This window comes from Chiloscyllium plagiosum, unplaced genomic scaffold, assembly GCF_037043375.1.
Source record: "Chiloscyllium plagiosum isolate Xiang-an unplaced genomic scaffold, Cpla_swu_hap1 HiC_scaffold_3, whole genome shotgun sequence".
Classification (NCBI taxonomy): domain Eukaryota; kingdom Metazoa; phylum Chordata; class Chondrichthyes; order Orectolobiformes; family Hemiscylliidae; genus Chiloscyllium; species Chiloscyllium plagiosum.
In genome coordinates, this window is record NW_028270141.1 from 33,738,352 (window position 1) to 33,753,963 (window position 15,612).

Genomic DNA, 15,612 nt, shown 5'->3' on the forward strand with positions numbered 1-15,612 from the left:
GAATTCAAGAAACAATGTCAAATGATTCTGTCGTCTATCGGTTTTCATCATAATGTTGAACATAATACATAGCTGGCTGGAGGATTGTAGTGTTGGCAGGGGAAAATACAAGATATGGCCTTCTGCCAGTGGAATAGACCCACAATTCATTCTTAAATCAACTTCCTCGTGGGAATTGAGCAGATTTTCTGGCCACATCAAACCACCCTGATTATTGAGTTGCTGAACAACTGGGGTTGCTTTGTAATGGATGCAGGAGAGTAACAGGGGACTGACAAAAATAGCACAGCTAATGAAGTAGCTGAAGAAACTCAATGTCATAAAGCCACTAAATAATAATGATAATAGTGAGGAATAGGTAAATCAACTTAGAATTGGTGTTATACTCTCAATAAGAAGAGTACCCTGCACAATAGGTCATCCGGCATCCCGAAAAGAAAGTCGGATTAAGGTTCATGTTTCTAATGGCTGAAGGCTTTGCTTTTTTTGAGTCATTTTCTCACTTAAAATGGTCAGCAATTGTGAAGTCTGTCTTCATGTTTATGCTTGTTGAATGACAAGTGTTGAAATTCTACAATTAAACCATTGTTTGTGCTTGCAGCTCCATACTGCAGCTTGAACAGTGTCCCTTTGAATGGCGGAATACTGAATAAGACAGTCGGCGCTTTAAACAGTGTGTTGCAGTTTTACTGCAAAACCGGTTATCGACTGGTGGGCCGGAATAATGCCACGTGTAGGCTGTCCCCAAATGGCATGTATGAGTGGGATGCTGCAGTCCCACTCTGTCAAGGTAAGAATATTAATTGTCAAGATCATTACGCTAATGGTTCAGTCCTGTCTGCATGGAAGTGGAATTTCCCTCTTTAGATTTTTGTCTTACTAAAGACGTATACATGAATTACCCCCCCCCCCATCTGTGTATATTTGACTCTCACTGTCAGTTCTACAAATTAAGTGCAGTACTGTAACCTTTTCAGAAAGAGAATGAGAGACAAAACACATGGGATACAACAATACATGTACCCTCTGGCTTTCATTTGTTCACAGCAATATTGTTTGAGCATGTTAGTTATTTGTAGGTGAACATCACTGCACTGAATTTCAGCACAGCAGTCAGTGTTCATATCTTTAAGATCACCATGAGGTCAAAGGTCACTGCCTTTGATCCACACTGTCTTTGTTGGTTCCTTAGCACCTGTTAGCACAACTTGAATGTGCTATTCAAGGAAGCATCAGACTTACTTCATGATGAATACCATGAAACCAGAAGATGTCGGAGCAAATGTAGGCCATTCAGCCCACCCAGTCTGTTCTGCCTTTCAATGAGATCATGGGCTGATCTGATTATCCTGAATTCTACTTTCAAGTTTGTTCCTCATAATCCTGACTCACTGATTAAAAATATGTCTCACCATCCTGTCGCTGGAAGAAATCTAATCATAATCTGAAGCACGCAACGTGAGGTAATCTCCATACATTTATTAAAGTCGTGAGGTGTGACAACAAAGAGATTTATTGTGACAGTGAGCAAGATTCTTATACCTCCTATCTTCTGTGAGAAAATTTGTGTCATTTTATCCCATTTAAGTGATTACAACATTTACTTAGTCTTGCACTGTGCACTAGTGCTTTAAATAGCAGCAATATCTATTCTTGGTAAATGCTCATTTTGAAATGAGTTAAGCAAACAAACCTTTCAGTGTTGTGTTCCTATATTGCCATCTGGTGGCCATCAGAATTACAGATACACAAATAAATTATTCCTTGTTCGTGAACAGACCGGCAGAATATGAGCATTCAATGTCCTGTCGGCTAGAGCTGAATTATTGTAAGCCTTAAGCAACACTTTCTTTATTTTCTATTTTTAGGTACCCATCACTCACCATATTGTAGTTCATAATGTCATCTGAAGAGCTCCTTTGAGGACTAATCGGGGAGGCTATGTGGGAATCATTCTTTTAAACCTCCTTATGCCTTCCTTAGTAAATCTGATTTAAGAAGTTTAACTGAATCAGCCACTTATGACCTTGTATGAAAGAGCAGCTCAGAGGCTAGAAATCTTGCAGCAAGTAACTCACTTCCTGCTTGTCCACCATCTGCAAAATACAAGTCGGGAGTGTGATGGAATGCTCCCCATTTGCCTGGATGCAGCTCCAACGACACTCAAGATGTTTGTCACCTTCCAGGGCAAAGCAAACCCACATGATTGGGATCTTATTCCCTGCTTTGAAAATTAGCTCCATTCACCGCAGCACCCAGCATCGACAATGTGTACCATCTACAAGATACACTGCAACTATTCGCTACTGCTCCTCTGGCAGCACCTTTCAAACCTGCACCCTCTACCACCAAGAAGGGCAAATAGCATGGTAACACCACCATCTGCAAGGTCATTTCTAAGCCAGTCATCATCCTGGCTTGTAAATATAGCGCCAATCCTTCACTGTCACTGGATCAAAATCCTGGAACTCCCTCCATATCAGCACCGGTTAGTTCCTACATCCTAACGACTGTATCAGTTCATGAAGACAACCCATCACAACCTACAGGGCATTAGGGATGGGCAGTAAATGCTGGCCTGCCTAGGGATGCCCACATCCCAAGTAAAACATAAATGGTGAGCAACTGTACAGAGAACTGGGGGTGCCATCTTACACATGTACAAACACACTGCATATTAACCTGCTGATGTTCATATTCTATTTTGAGTTGAACATAGCTTTCTGAATTCTGAGGTACAGTACTATTTTTGTCTCCTTCCCCATTTTTGAGTACCTCACATCTCTGGACAGACAGTCCATCCACTGCCAGTGGAACATCTCTAGAGCTACTCCTACCCAGTTACCCTTTTCCTTTTCCTTCATGCAAAGTTTCTGGCTTCAGCTGAAAGCAGGAAGCCAAAACATCAACTTCAGAGTGAGCTCAGCTCTCATGTCCTCCTGTTCCAGGTCTCTTCCTTTGATTAGATTACAGTGTGGAAACAGGCCCTTCGGCCCAACAAGTCCACACCGACCCGCCGAAGCGCAACCCACCCATACCCCTACATTTACCCCTTACCTTACACTACGGACAATTTAGCACGGCCAATTCACCTGACCTGCTCATCTTTGGACTGTGGGAGGAAACCGGAGCACCCGGAGGAAACCCACGCAGACACGGGGAGAACGTGCAAACTTCACACAGTCAGTCGCCTGAGGCGGGAATTGAACCCAGGTCTCAGGCGCTGTGAGGCAGCAGTGCTAACCACTGTGCCACCGTGCCACCCACTGAAAAATAGCATGGTAACACCACCATTTGCAAGGTAATTTCTAAGCCAGTCATCATCCTGGCTTGTAAATATAGCGCCAATCCTTCACTGTCACTGGATCAAAATCCTGGAACTCCCTCCATATCAGCACCGGTTAGTTCCTACCGGTTAGTGGCTGAAAAAAGATGTTACCTGCATTTGCTGTTCAATTTTGTTACTGTTACTTTCAAAACGTTATCTCTTGTCCTGATTTTTGTTTGCTGCACCCAAACATACTTGAGGTATTTATCTGAAATGCTGATATCAGTTCATTCTTTATCTTTTCAAGAGAGGAACACCTTTGGATGACTATCATTCCCTCATCATACGGTTGTAGTTGTCACCTTTCTTTGCGTTTTAAGTACTCTCTATCACCCATCCTTCAGAAATCTGGAATAATAATGGAGAAGGCCCCAACAATAGTAATGCCAGATGGGGTATTGTTATCACTATAGTATTCCCGATACCAATAACATTCACCAAAGCAGAGCGGGTATGGGATAAGGATCTATTAACTGAACTAAAAAGCTTGGTGGGAGGTTATTGAGGGTGAGGACGGAATTTTAAAGAGGCTGCGTTGGTTTCAGGAGGTGTCTGCTGCAGACACGTTGAAGGGAGGTGGGTCAGAACAGGCAGCCAGTTATGGCTGCTCAGGGGAACCACTGCAGCTTCCATAAGATGGTCAGTGGGACAAAGGGACACTCAGTACTTGTTGAAGGGTTGCACCTTGTCCTTTGAAGAGCTGGCAGGGAGAGTGGTAACTCAGTGGATGGGTCTTCATTGTGTTATGGACGAGGCCAGACCACTCAAAACATTCTTAAGCAGGCAGCCCTAGACCATAACTTTGCAATTTATTTCGCTAAGTGTACATTGAAAATACCAGGAGTAACATAGCTAGGTTGACTACTAGATTTAAAACAGACAAACATTTATCCACAAAGTTACACAATAAAACACAAAGAACAGAATAAAGAACCCCTACAGAACTCAATCTATCTAACCAAACTTAATTGTGCTATTCTGAATATAAACCACAGTACCAATAAGCAAATTCCCTTTTAAAAACAGTATAAATGGAACACACGCTTACAGGTTGAAGTTGAAGGGTAGAAAGAGAGAAAGAGAGTTTCCACACAGCTCCCTGTTGAACTTCCCAGTTCAAGACTGAACTAAAACTGCTCAGCTTAGCTCAGCTAAAGAGCTGACCACTCCCCTTTCATTATACGGATCACTTCTGAACCATGACCACTTTTACATATAAACAAAAGGCCTCTCAAAATCCTTTTTATCTCTGTACCAAACCAGCCCGATTCATTGCCCCCTCTGAAAAAATCAAGGACGGAGTCTCCTTGAGAGAAGAAACAGATTTTTGACAAAAAAGGGGCTAGATTTGTGACAACTGGGACTCGTCATCCTACCCTGGCCCATTTGGGTCAGAACAGTTGGACCAAAGCTGCCAAATATGAATGATTATGCCCCTCCCCCACCACAAAATGAAGGTTGCCCTGGAAACTGGAGCATGACAGCCAGGTTTGGACCTCAGTGGCACTGAGATGTAACACCCTTCACAGGGAGAGAGGAACCCTGAGCATTAGGAGGATGCTGAAAAGAAAAGGGGGAGCAGGAAGGTAAGAGTGACCAAGCCCTCACACATGATTTACCACAGACAACAGAGGAAACTAAAGGTTAATTTGGCAGGACACTGCAACTCTCGGAGCAGATTCTTACAATATGCATCCCCGTATAGAAACATAGGAAATAGAAGTAGACTATTCCCCGCTTTGAGTCTGTGCTGATTCCCAAATACCCTGATGACTTTAAATTCTGGAAAACTTTCTACCTCTGCCTTACCTGGACTGATTCTCCATCAACATCATCAATGAGGACAGGCTCACTATGCCTCGTCACTGTGGCCTTGAACATCACTTTGAAGAGTCAGTTGTGGCCCTCCAGCGACTCACAGCAAAGCCTGGAGGAACAACATCTCATCTTCAAATTGGGTACTTTGCAACCTTCTGGGCTCAATATTGAGTTCAACACCTTCAGATCGTGAACTCATTCCTCCAATTTTTTTTTGGCTTTGCTTGTTACATTCTCTGTCACCATGTCCTCTCCCCTCTCCCCTCTCCAGTGGGACTGCCTGTTCCTTCCACTCTGTTGGTTGGACGCACCATTGTTCTGCCATTCTCACATTCTGATCACTTAATCTGAACTGCCAACATCCTTTCCAACTCAGCACCCCAAACCATGCAATCCCCCGTCCCCCATTCGCCCTCACTATTGCATAAATGCTGTCCCCTCCCCCCCACACTTCAGCCCTAATGAAGAGCCATCTAGACCCAAAACGTTAGCTTGCTTTCTCTCCAAGGTTGCTTCCTGACATACTGTGATCTCCAGCATTTTTTTGTTTTCAGTTCAGATTCCGGCGTCCACAGTAATTTGCTCCTATATTGTCATTGATTGAGTTCCATGTGGCCGGAAAGTGCTTGCCGAGTCAGACTGGTCAAAAGGAAAGGCTTCCTCTTCCTTTAACATCCAACTGGCCTGGAAGCACTGGAACAGCTCATTCCATGTGCTTTGTCTTTGACCAGTCCGGGCTATTCCAGGTCTGACTGGGAGACTGGAAGAGTTGAATCAGTCATTCGGGAAAAGCTTGGTTCAATTCAACTCCACGGTTAAGGTTTGTGAGGTAGTGGCATCTCAGACAGTTCGTAGGCGGTAAGGTGGATTCCAAGTACCTTGTCTTCATTTTACTGCAGTGACAACACCATTTATACCACACTGATCAACATAACTGGAAGACAAGATGCTGACACATCCTACATTACATTTCCCTTGTGTTTTTGTCAGGAAGATGCAGTTCCTTTGCACAGTGAGTAAATATACGAATGTCAAGCTGTGAACAAATATATCTTTAATTACAAAGGTATGTTTCCAAAAACAGAAACTCCTCATTGTGAATTTGTACTGCTGTCGATGAAATATTCAAGTCAGACCTCAAAAAAAAGAGCAATTATCTTTTGAATTCTTCCAAAGCTGTTCCTCTGCAGGTTTTTAACAGAAATAAAATTGGCCGTGCAAGTGTGAACTGCAGCTTGCTTTGACTGGGAGAATGATGGCTTTGAGATATCAAAGCTGTTTTGGGACATAATTGAGCAAAGAAGCAGCTGTATTCATTTTGAACTTACATAAATTCATTGAAGATGCAAGGTGAATTTTAACCTGCAGGACAGATTTTTTTTCTGTACAGTAGCATGTCAAGTAAAGCATTTTTAAAAAAAATTCAAATATATTTTATTCATAAAAGATATCTTTATATATACATATGTATTATATGTATGTACATATGTGTGTTTATATATAGATAGATAGATAGTCACAAACACAATTCAGTTCTGTACAGTAGCATATTAAGGAAGCAAACAAACATTGGAGTTTGACTCTATCCAAACAAACTGAAGGCAGCTCTTACTTGTACAAGACTATATTGACATGCATTTGAGGCATCGAGGTGGCTCTGATAATTGAACGAATCCAATTTAACTTCAGCAGAAAGACTTCAGGCAGTGGGCTTTCCCCACTGAGCCTTGGCAGCAGCTGCCTCAAGCTTTCGTGTGTCCCTCAGCTTGTAGTCCAGGATCTTGGAAGGTGCCAGTCTTCAATGCCCAGACAAGGTCACCTCCTTGTTCTGGAAGACCAACAAGTTTCAGTCAGACCAAAGAGCATCTTTCAACGAGTTGATAGTACTCCGTGGGCGGCACGGTGGCACAGTGGTTAGCACTGCTGCCTCACAGCGCCTGAGACCCGGGTTCAATTCCCGCCTCAGGTGACTGACTGTGTGGAGTTTGCACGTTCTCCCCGTGTCTGCGTGGGTTTCCTCCGGGTGCTCCGGTTTCCTCCCACAGTCCAAAAGATGTGCAGGGTCAGGTGAATTGGCCATGCTAAATTGCCCGTAGTATTAGGTAAGGGGTAAATGTAGGGGTATGGGTGGGTTTCGCTTCGGCGGGTCAGTGTGGACTTGTTGGGCCGAAGGACCTGTTTCTACACTGTAATGTAATCTAATGTAATCTAATCTAATCTACTCCAGGTGCAGTTGATGTTTACCCTTGTCCAGAAGGCAGGTTAATACGTTAGTGTCTGCCTGTGTGTCAGCCAGCTGCTAGGAACTGATCAACTTTCCACATTTAACTCGTGTGTATTCAGTACTGTGTGGGAGATCCCCATGGGGCAGGCTGGGGTGACATCTATGAGCAGAAATGATCTGCGGTTTTAACCCCGGTTTCTGTACTTAAGTCTGAGTGCACTGCCTCAGTGGGATTCAGCTGGTTGCACAAGGTGAAAGGTCAGGGCTGAATAATCGGGAGCAGCAAAAAAGGCCTTTAAATACCAAAACATGACATCTGCTTTCATGCCCACGTTTTGCTGACTGGTTTCCTTTCGAGACTCCGCTGTCCCTGCCTTTGGACATCATTGCCAACATTTTGAAGATTGTTTCTGCCTCGTTCAACTTTTTAAAAATTTTTTGCTTTTGATCCGCCCTCCCAACTGTTATGGACCAGACCAAACCCCCTCAAAGTATTCAGAAGATAGTCGAGACCCTAACGTTTTCTTATTTTAAAAGTAAATGTAATGCAATACATCCAGCTGCAATTTGATTGATCAAACTGCTGGATTTAAAGCAAAGCACACTTTATTCATCCACTATCGTTAAGATACAACAGAAGAATGAAGGAATTTGAATAACTTCACTCTCTTGAAAAATTTAACAGAATAGTAGATACAGTAACTGTACAGTAATCAACTTTTCCAATGTAGTAATATCGCATAAACACACCATTGTCAAAACGTAAATTCAGAAAACAGTTTGTCTCAAATGCAACTCCAGTCATGGGAAGAGAACCCCCAGCTTTTGGCTGTAACCAAAAGAGGGAAAAAAAACAGCTTCCACCTCTTCAAGACCCCAACAGCAACAGCTGAAAACTAAAACAAAAAATCCTCATTCCATGGGAGCTTGACCACACCCATTCAGGCTGTTTCTTTTATTCCAACTTTTTTAAAAACCCAAGACCACATACATTGTTTACTCGGGTGGCTCTGGTAAACTGCTCATCAACCTTTGCCTCAAACATCTCTTCAAAATAACAACCAGGACAAAAATACACCGCTTAAAGTCATAGTATCATGCCACAACCTCCTGGTTAACTAGGCCTGATACCAGGATTATCCTATGAAGAGAAATTGGTTCAACTGGACCTGTACACACTTGCCTTTAGAAGGATTATAATATAAAATGTACAAAACTCTTACAGGGCTGGACAGATTAGGTGCAGGGAGGCTATTTCCTCTGGTCAGCAAATCTAGAGTCTCAGGATACAGGGTAGACAATTTAGGCCTGAGATAAGGAAATGTTTCTCTCAGAGGGTGGTCATCCTCTGGAATTCACTATTTTCCTTTCTCTCATGATCCACTCCCTTCTTTTCCCGCTCTTTATCTCTTTCTTTGTGTCTAATTTAACTCTCATTCACCCTCTTTCCTTCTCTGTCTTTGGCTCTGTTTCTTCCTCTAACCAGCTGTTTGATTGGTCAAGGAGGTAGAACATTGGACACAATGTTCATGTGTTTCCAGACATGACATCTGTGCGACTGCCTCATGATCAATTCACATCACCAACAGTGTGGCCATAGAATGTGACTTGAAAGGTGAGGAACTCGGTTCATTTCACATGAGTCACTGTGAGATGCACCATTCTGACAATTTTTGATCCTTAGTTTGATCTAACAGCATCAATCTCTGTTATTGCCAAAAGAAAAATAAAGATCTGCATTTTTATATCAGGTCGAGATGCCTCAAAACTCTTTCCAATGAAGTACTTTTAAAATGTTAGTAATGTCATAATGTAAGGTGCACAACAGTCAATTTGTGTTCAGCAAACTCCCATGAATACCAATATATAATGACCAATGCAGCTATTTTTGCAGTATTGTTTGAGGTTAATATGATTGTGGTGAACATTGATGAGAATTTTGAGGATAGTTTACCTCTTATTCAAAATAATGTCTTGGCATATTGTATCTTTCATCTGAAAGAACAGAAGTGTCACAGTTTAAAGTCTTACCCCCCAAAAATTGTGTATTGTTGCTGAAACTTCTGTCTCCAAGGGATTTGGCGATTTCAGTGTCCCTTGGGAAGCCTACCATACTCCACTCTTCGCAAACTGCATCTGTTTTAAAAACAAAATTGTTTGTTTAATATGAGCATTATCAATGAGGCAAGCGTTTATGGTCCATCCCTAATAGAAGTTGATGGTGAGCTGCACTTTTGAACCACTGTATCTCTGTTGGTGGGGGTGGAAGGTGTTCAATGGGGGTAGCTGCATCTACAGTGCAGTTTTTATTGTTAAAGGCGCTCTGTCAGTGTTGTCATCATGTGTTTAATATAAGTCACCTATCAATCCAACTGTCAAAACACATTGTGGAGTTCCCCAATTTCCCAACCTCTATGCTCATGACAAAACTTCCCAAAGCAATGTACAAAAGCATTCATGATATGTACAACTTCCATTAGCCCTACACCTGACTTGTCCCTCTTCAAAATGCTTCAACATCCCTGAAATGTGTATATGATAGTTTGCTGGATTAAGAAAGTGATGTAATTGGTGATACAATTCCACAGACTGACCTTATCCATCTGTTTGCACAGTTGGACTTTCCTGAGGGCAGTTACCAGTTAAAAGGTTTGGAAGCCTTTGGACCCCAACTTCATGATGGTCTCACTGCCAACGTGAATGTAACCTTTGCGTACCAAGCGGCTATCATCCTATGAGTCTTTAGAAACTTGCAGACTACTGTTTTGTCTGACATTTCAATGCTTTTGGTAATTGATGACAAAGTATTTGTGAATTCACATGAAGTTCCCTTATCCTGCTTTTCTTTCAAGAAGATACTAAGTTAATGAAAATAAATTGGTTAACATGTTCGATAAAATAACAGGAATGCTCATATGAATATTTTATTGCATTTATTACTGAAGCTGCACAACAAGATTTTGACTGTAACGTAAGTAACACTAGGAGATTAATAGCAAAGAATAAGGCTTTCATATTCCATCTGAACAAGCCATTATCTTGTATTATGCTAGAAATTTTACTGTCAGAGAAAAGAAAATAATGTTTTCTGAAGTGTGAAATGCAAAATGAAGAAACTTGTGAATTTCTTCACATTAACAATAACTGACACATCTTTACATATTTTTCTCATGATATCAATTTTTAAATATTTATGTTAATTCTTAAATATTCATTTCTGAAACAAGAGGCAGGTTGTCAAAGCTTTCTATCTTGCACTCATCTGGACAGATGTTGTTCAAAGGGAACAACCATTTATATTTCATGATAAAGGATGCTTGTTGGGATCTGGGTGCTATTGGCCCAGTTAACCTTTCTTGCCCATCCGTAATTGCTTTTTAAGGGTTGGTGGTTGGCCACCGCCTTGAACTGCTGCAATCCATATTGTGTCGGGTGATTCATAATGCTGTTAGAAGGGGAGTTCCAGGAATTTAACCCAGTGACTGTGAAAATATGTCAGTTATTGTTTCAAGCCATGAAGGTGTGGGGCTCAGAGGTGAACTTGCAGTCAGGTGTGGTTTCCATGCAACCCCTGTGCCTTAGTTAGTTGAGGTTGTGGGTTTGGAAGGTGCTGTCAAAGGAAGGCTGCTGCTTAATTTCCACTTCCATCCTTCCATTTTCTGGTATTTCTGACCCCGTAATTGAAACTAGTAGTGACCAGAGATGACTGTATGTGAAAATAGGGGAAAGTGAGGACTGCAGATGCTGGAAATTAGAGTCGAGAATGTGGTGCTGGAAAAGCACAGCAGGTCAGGCAGCATCCGAGGAGCAGGAAAATTGACATTTCGGGCAAAAGCCCTTCTTCAGGAATGAAGAATGTGAAGTATGTAAAAATGGTAATCAATTGAGGTGGTTGTGTAATAGTTAAACTTGGTCAGGTTTATTTTGTACCAATATAGTAACTTTAGTTCAGAGTAACGAAGAAATTACACCTCTGGCAATTTAAAGTTTATTTGCAAACTGCCTGATCCTTGTGCCACCTGAGAAAATTTAGACTCTTAAGAAATAGGAAAGCAGAATCACAGAAATGTTACAGTGAAGCAGCAAGTCATTTAGCCAATCATGTCGATGGATGTGTGAGCTAGGTGGGTTAGCCATGGAAAATGCAAGGTTACAGGAATAGGGTAGAGGAGGGTGGGCCTAGGTGGGATGCACTTTGAAGGGTCAGTATGGACTCAATGGGTTGAATGGCCTGCTTCTACTCTGTCACAATTCTATGATTCTATGAATTTCTCTATTCTCTCTTTAACTCAACATGGCACCAGATTGCATTTATTTAGCTGGTCCAGTTCAGTTATTGATCCATTGTATACCACAGAATTGGAAAATGAGTGATTCCAAGATGGAAGAATTGGCTGTCTTAATTAGAAGGTTCTCTATCACGAAATGAATTATAAAATCCCATTGCAGATTAGGCAGAGAGAGAGGAGCTGCCCTCTCTTCCAATATTTTGCTGTTAGGTGACACTGAACTTTACAAGTAAACCTTTTACATCAGTTTAATGATCTATTCTCAAGTTTAACATTCCTGTTGTCTATTGCTTGACAAATTATATAGACTGTACAGCACAGTAATGGGTTATTCAGCCCACTTCATCTTTGCTCCACACAAGCCACCTCCCATTCTTTTTTGCCTAACTCTTACCAGCATGATCTCATATTCCCTCTTGTGTTTGTCGAACTCTCCTTAAATATATCAATGCTTTCATCTTGACCACTCCATGTGATAGCAAGTTCCACAGTCTAACTGCTGTCCATGTGAAGAATTCTTCCCAGAATTCCATATTACTCTGTATCCGATGTATATTGTTCTTTACTCTTGCAAATAGATTAACGTCAAACTTAATCTCCGTCCAAATTGTGTTTTGCTATTTCAAAACTGTTCGAACGATTTTGCAGCTTTCACAAAATCCAGCCGCAGCTTTTGAAATGGTACAATCTCACCGTCAGTGTGCCGAGTGTACTGTGAAATTGTGTGTCAAAAATTGCAGCTGTGTGAGAGCCACAGTACTGTGTTTCATACATTCTTTGACCAAATGTGATTCAAACAGCAGTTCCCATACTAATTTCATGTCAGTGTGAAGTATTTTCAGTTGATTGTTCCCACTAGGGTAGTAATACAGCTTACAGTTCAGGCCTTCAGTTGACTCCATTGCGAGTAGTGCCAGGCCCTGCCAAACAAAGCATTTTGGTTTCACATCGAGTGCTGTGTGACTCCAATCCAACTGAGATGACTAATTCTCTGTTGAAAGCACTGGCCTCTTTATAGAGGTACTGTTGAATCTTTGCAATGAATGAAACTGTCTGTTCTCTGCTCTTATTGGAAGAGTAGCTGACTGGGAAGTTTGAGCTTGGTGCATGTTTTCAGTGAGTGAGGCAGCACCAGGTGCAGCCTGTAGTGCATGTTGTGTCACATCATTATGAAATTTGTTTTAAACAGCAGTACCATATTAAACAATATACTTTATAAATGTTCTTTGCTCATTAATAATACTCAATGTGATGATCTAAGACATAAGCAGAAATTGCTCGTGAAACTCAGCTGGTATGTGGGAGGATGGCAGAATTGAGGTTTCGAGTCTGATAATTCTTCAGAATTCATGTCGATCTGGCATCCACACTCATACCTGACAAGGTCTGTTCTCATTGTGAGTAAAAGATGGCCTGGGACCTCTCACTCTCATTTCTCTCCAAACACAGTTTTACAAAGACAGTGAGCCTTTGGACAGAGGATGCTTATTTTGCATTGCTTGATATTGTACTTCACAGTTTGCACACTTGAAGATTGGGGTTACAGGCCCACAGTACCAGGAATGTTTTCTTTGACATTAAGCATAATACCATAAATATTTGAAGTACCTGCTATCACTGTAACATTTGCTGTAACTTATGTACATCAAATAAAATTAACTTGCTGTTATAACATTTAACATCCTTTGTACTGTAACTATCTGTAAGTGTAATACAGCGTGATTGCACAGGCCTAACATAGTGGGACAATCTCATGGAAGTGGTGTCATCATTCCATTCAGAGGTGTTCCTATTGTCGAGATACATTGAGCATCTGAATTGATGGTCCCAATCCATCAATTCTGAAAGTGGGTTTGCAGGATCTGGCAGAAAATTTCAGAAGAAATTGGCAGAGGAGCAAGAAAACTCCAAGGTTGAGGAGTGGGAGGTTCTGGAAATGCTGGGCTAGTTTTGCATGCAGAGACTCATAAAAAATGTTAGAAGTCCAATTCCTCACTTTCATGTGCTCATTTCCCTCCCCCAAGTTATTCCCCATGATGAGGTGGGCATGTGAGGTGCCAAATAGATTACTTGCCCTTTGGCCTTTTGAGACACTTAACTGGCCAGTGAATTGGCAATTAACTTCCTAAAGCTCTCTCCATTGCCATAAAATGTTGGGTGTGTCAGGTTGGTGAGAGTGAGAGGCTCAGTTTTGAAAAGGTAGGAAGTTATGCATTGGGGGCACCAAGGCACTGCAATCCCAAGCCCCATTTTGTTCATTTCTTCTTGTCTTCTGTAACTCAGGCTAACCCCCATAGCCCCTCTAAAATAAGGAAGTATTAGCAGAACATTTGGAAAATACCACTATAATCAAACAGTCATCATGGCTTTATGAAAGGGAAACCATGTCTGACTGGTTGTTAAGCATTCTTTGAGGATGTCTCAATGTGACACAGTACCTCACAAAAGGTTAAATCCTAAGATAAGAGCTCATGGTGTTGCAGGTAGTATATTGACCAGGAGAGAGAGTTGGCTAATGGGCAGGAAATGGGGAGTGGGGATAAAGGTTCTTTTTTCAGTTTGGCAACCTGTCACCACTGGGATGTCACACAAATCAATGCAAACAACACAAAAACAGGTGAAAAGACACAATGTGAAAGGGACACAAACAGTTTACAGAGAGGTATTGATAGGTTAAGTAAGTGGGCAGGATGTTGGCAAATGGAGCATAATGTGGAAAAATGTGAAGTTATCCCTTCGAAAATGAACAACTCACATTGCAACACAAAGGGGCTTGTGCAAGAAACACAAATAGCTAGTGCATGGGGCAGCAGATAATCAGGAAGGCTAATGGGATGTTAGCCCTTATATCAAGATGTTTTGAGTATAAGAGTTGGGATGTCTTACTGAATCTGTACAAGGTGCTGGTGAGACCACACTTGGAGTACTGTGAGCACTTTTGGTCTTCTTTATCATTTTGTTGGCGACAGTTCAGAGAAGGTTCACTAGGATGATCATTGGTCCAGAGGAATTGCCTTATGAACAAATGTAAAACAGACTGGACTCTACCCACTGGAGTATAGCGGAAATATTGGGATGCTTAATGGGATTGACAGGGGAAGTGCCAAGAGATGTTGCCCCTCATGGGTGATCTAGGACCAGAGGGCATATCCTCAAAATAAAGGGGTGCCAATTTAAGACTGAGGTAAGGAGTAATTTCTTCTCTGAGAGAGTTGTGAGTCTTTGGAAGTCGCTGCCACAGACAGCTGTGGGGGTAGAGTCCTTGTGTACATTTAAGGTTGAAATAGATTATTGATCAGTAGAGGAATCAAGGGGAAAGGGCAAGACAGTGGACATGAGGAATGTCAGATCAGCCAAGGTCCTGTTGAATGCTGGAGCAGGCTCAAGTGGCCAAATGGCCTACTTCTGATCCTATTTCTTATGGCCTTATGATCTTACACCCATAATCCTTGTATCCTTTACTGATTACAAATCTGTTGATCTCAGCCTTGAATTTACTTAATGACCCAACGTCACAGCCCTCTTTGGTAAAGAGTTGAACAGATTCACAAGGCTCTGAATTTCTTGCTTATCTCTGCCTTAAATGCGTGACTCTCACATTCTGAGATTATGCCCTTTGGTCCTAGACTCTCCCACAAGGGGAATAGCCTCTATGCATCTACCAGCCAAGTCCTCTAAGAATTTTTAATATTTCAATAGGCCGCCTTTCATTCTTCTATAACCCAGTGACTACAGGTCAAATCTACTCAACTTTTCCTCATCAGGCTATCCTTCCAAACCTGGTATCGGCCCAGTGAGCCTTCTTTGGACAGTCTCCAATTCCAGTACATTTTTACTTTGATCATGGGCTCAAACCTCTTTACAATGTTCCAGCTGAGGTCTGACTAATGCCATGTACAGATTGAGCAAAATCTCCCTACCTTTATGTTCCATTCCCTTTGAAATAAAGACCA

At 41.7% G+C, this 15,612-nt stretch overlaps 1 protein-coding gene across 4 annotated transcripts in view; it reads left to right on the top strand.

The window, feature by feature from the left end:
- The window catches only part of LOC122548600 (CUB and sushi domain-containing protein 1-like), a 2,407,075-nt gene that overhangs the window by 2,203,413 nt on the left and 188,050 nt on the right, over window positions 1–15,612 (top strand). For all 4 annotated transcript variants that reach the window (XM_087978377.1, XM_087978362.1, XM_087978369.1 and 1 more), the window contains exon 49: window positions 602–790. In XM_087978377.1, the coding sequence (XP_087834503.1) occupies window positions 602–790 (189 nt within the window). The remainder of the gene's footprint in view (window positions 1–601; window positions 791–15,612) is intronic.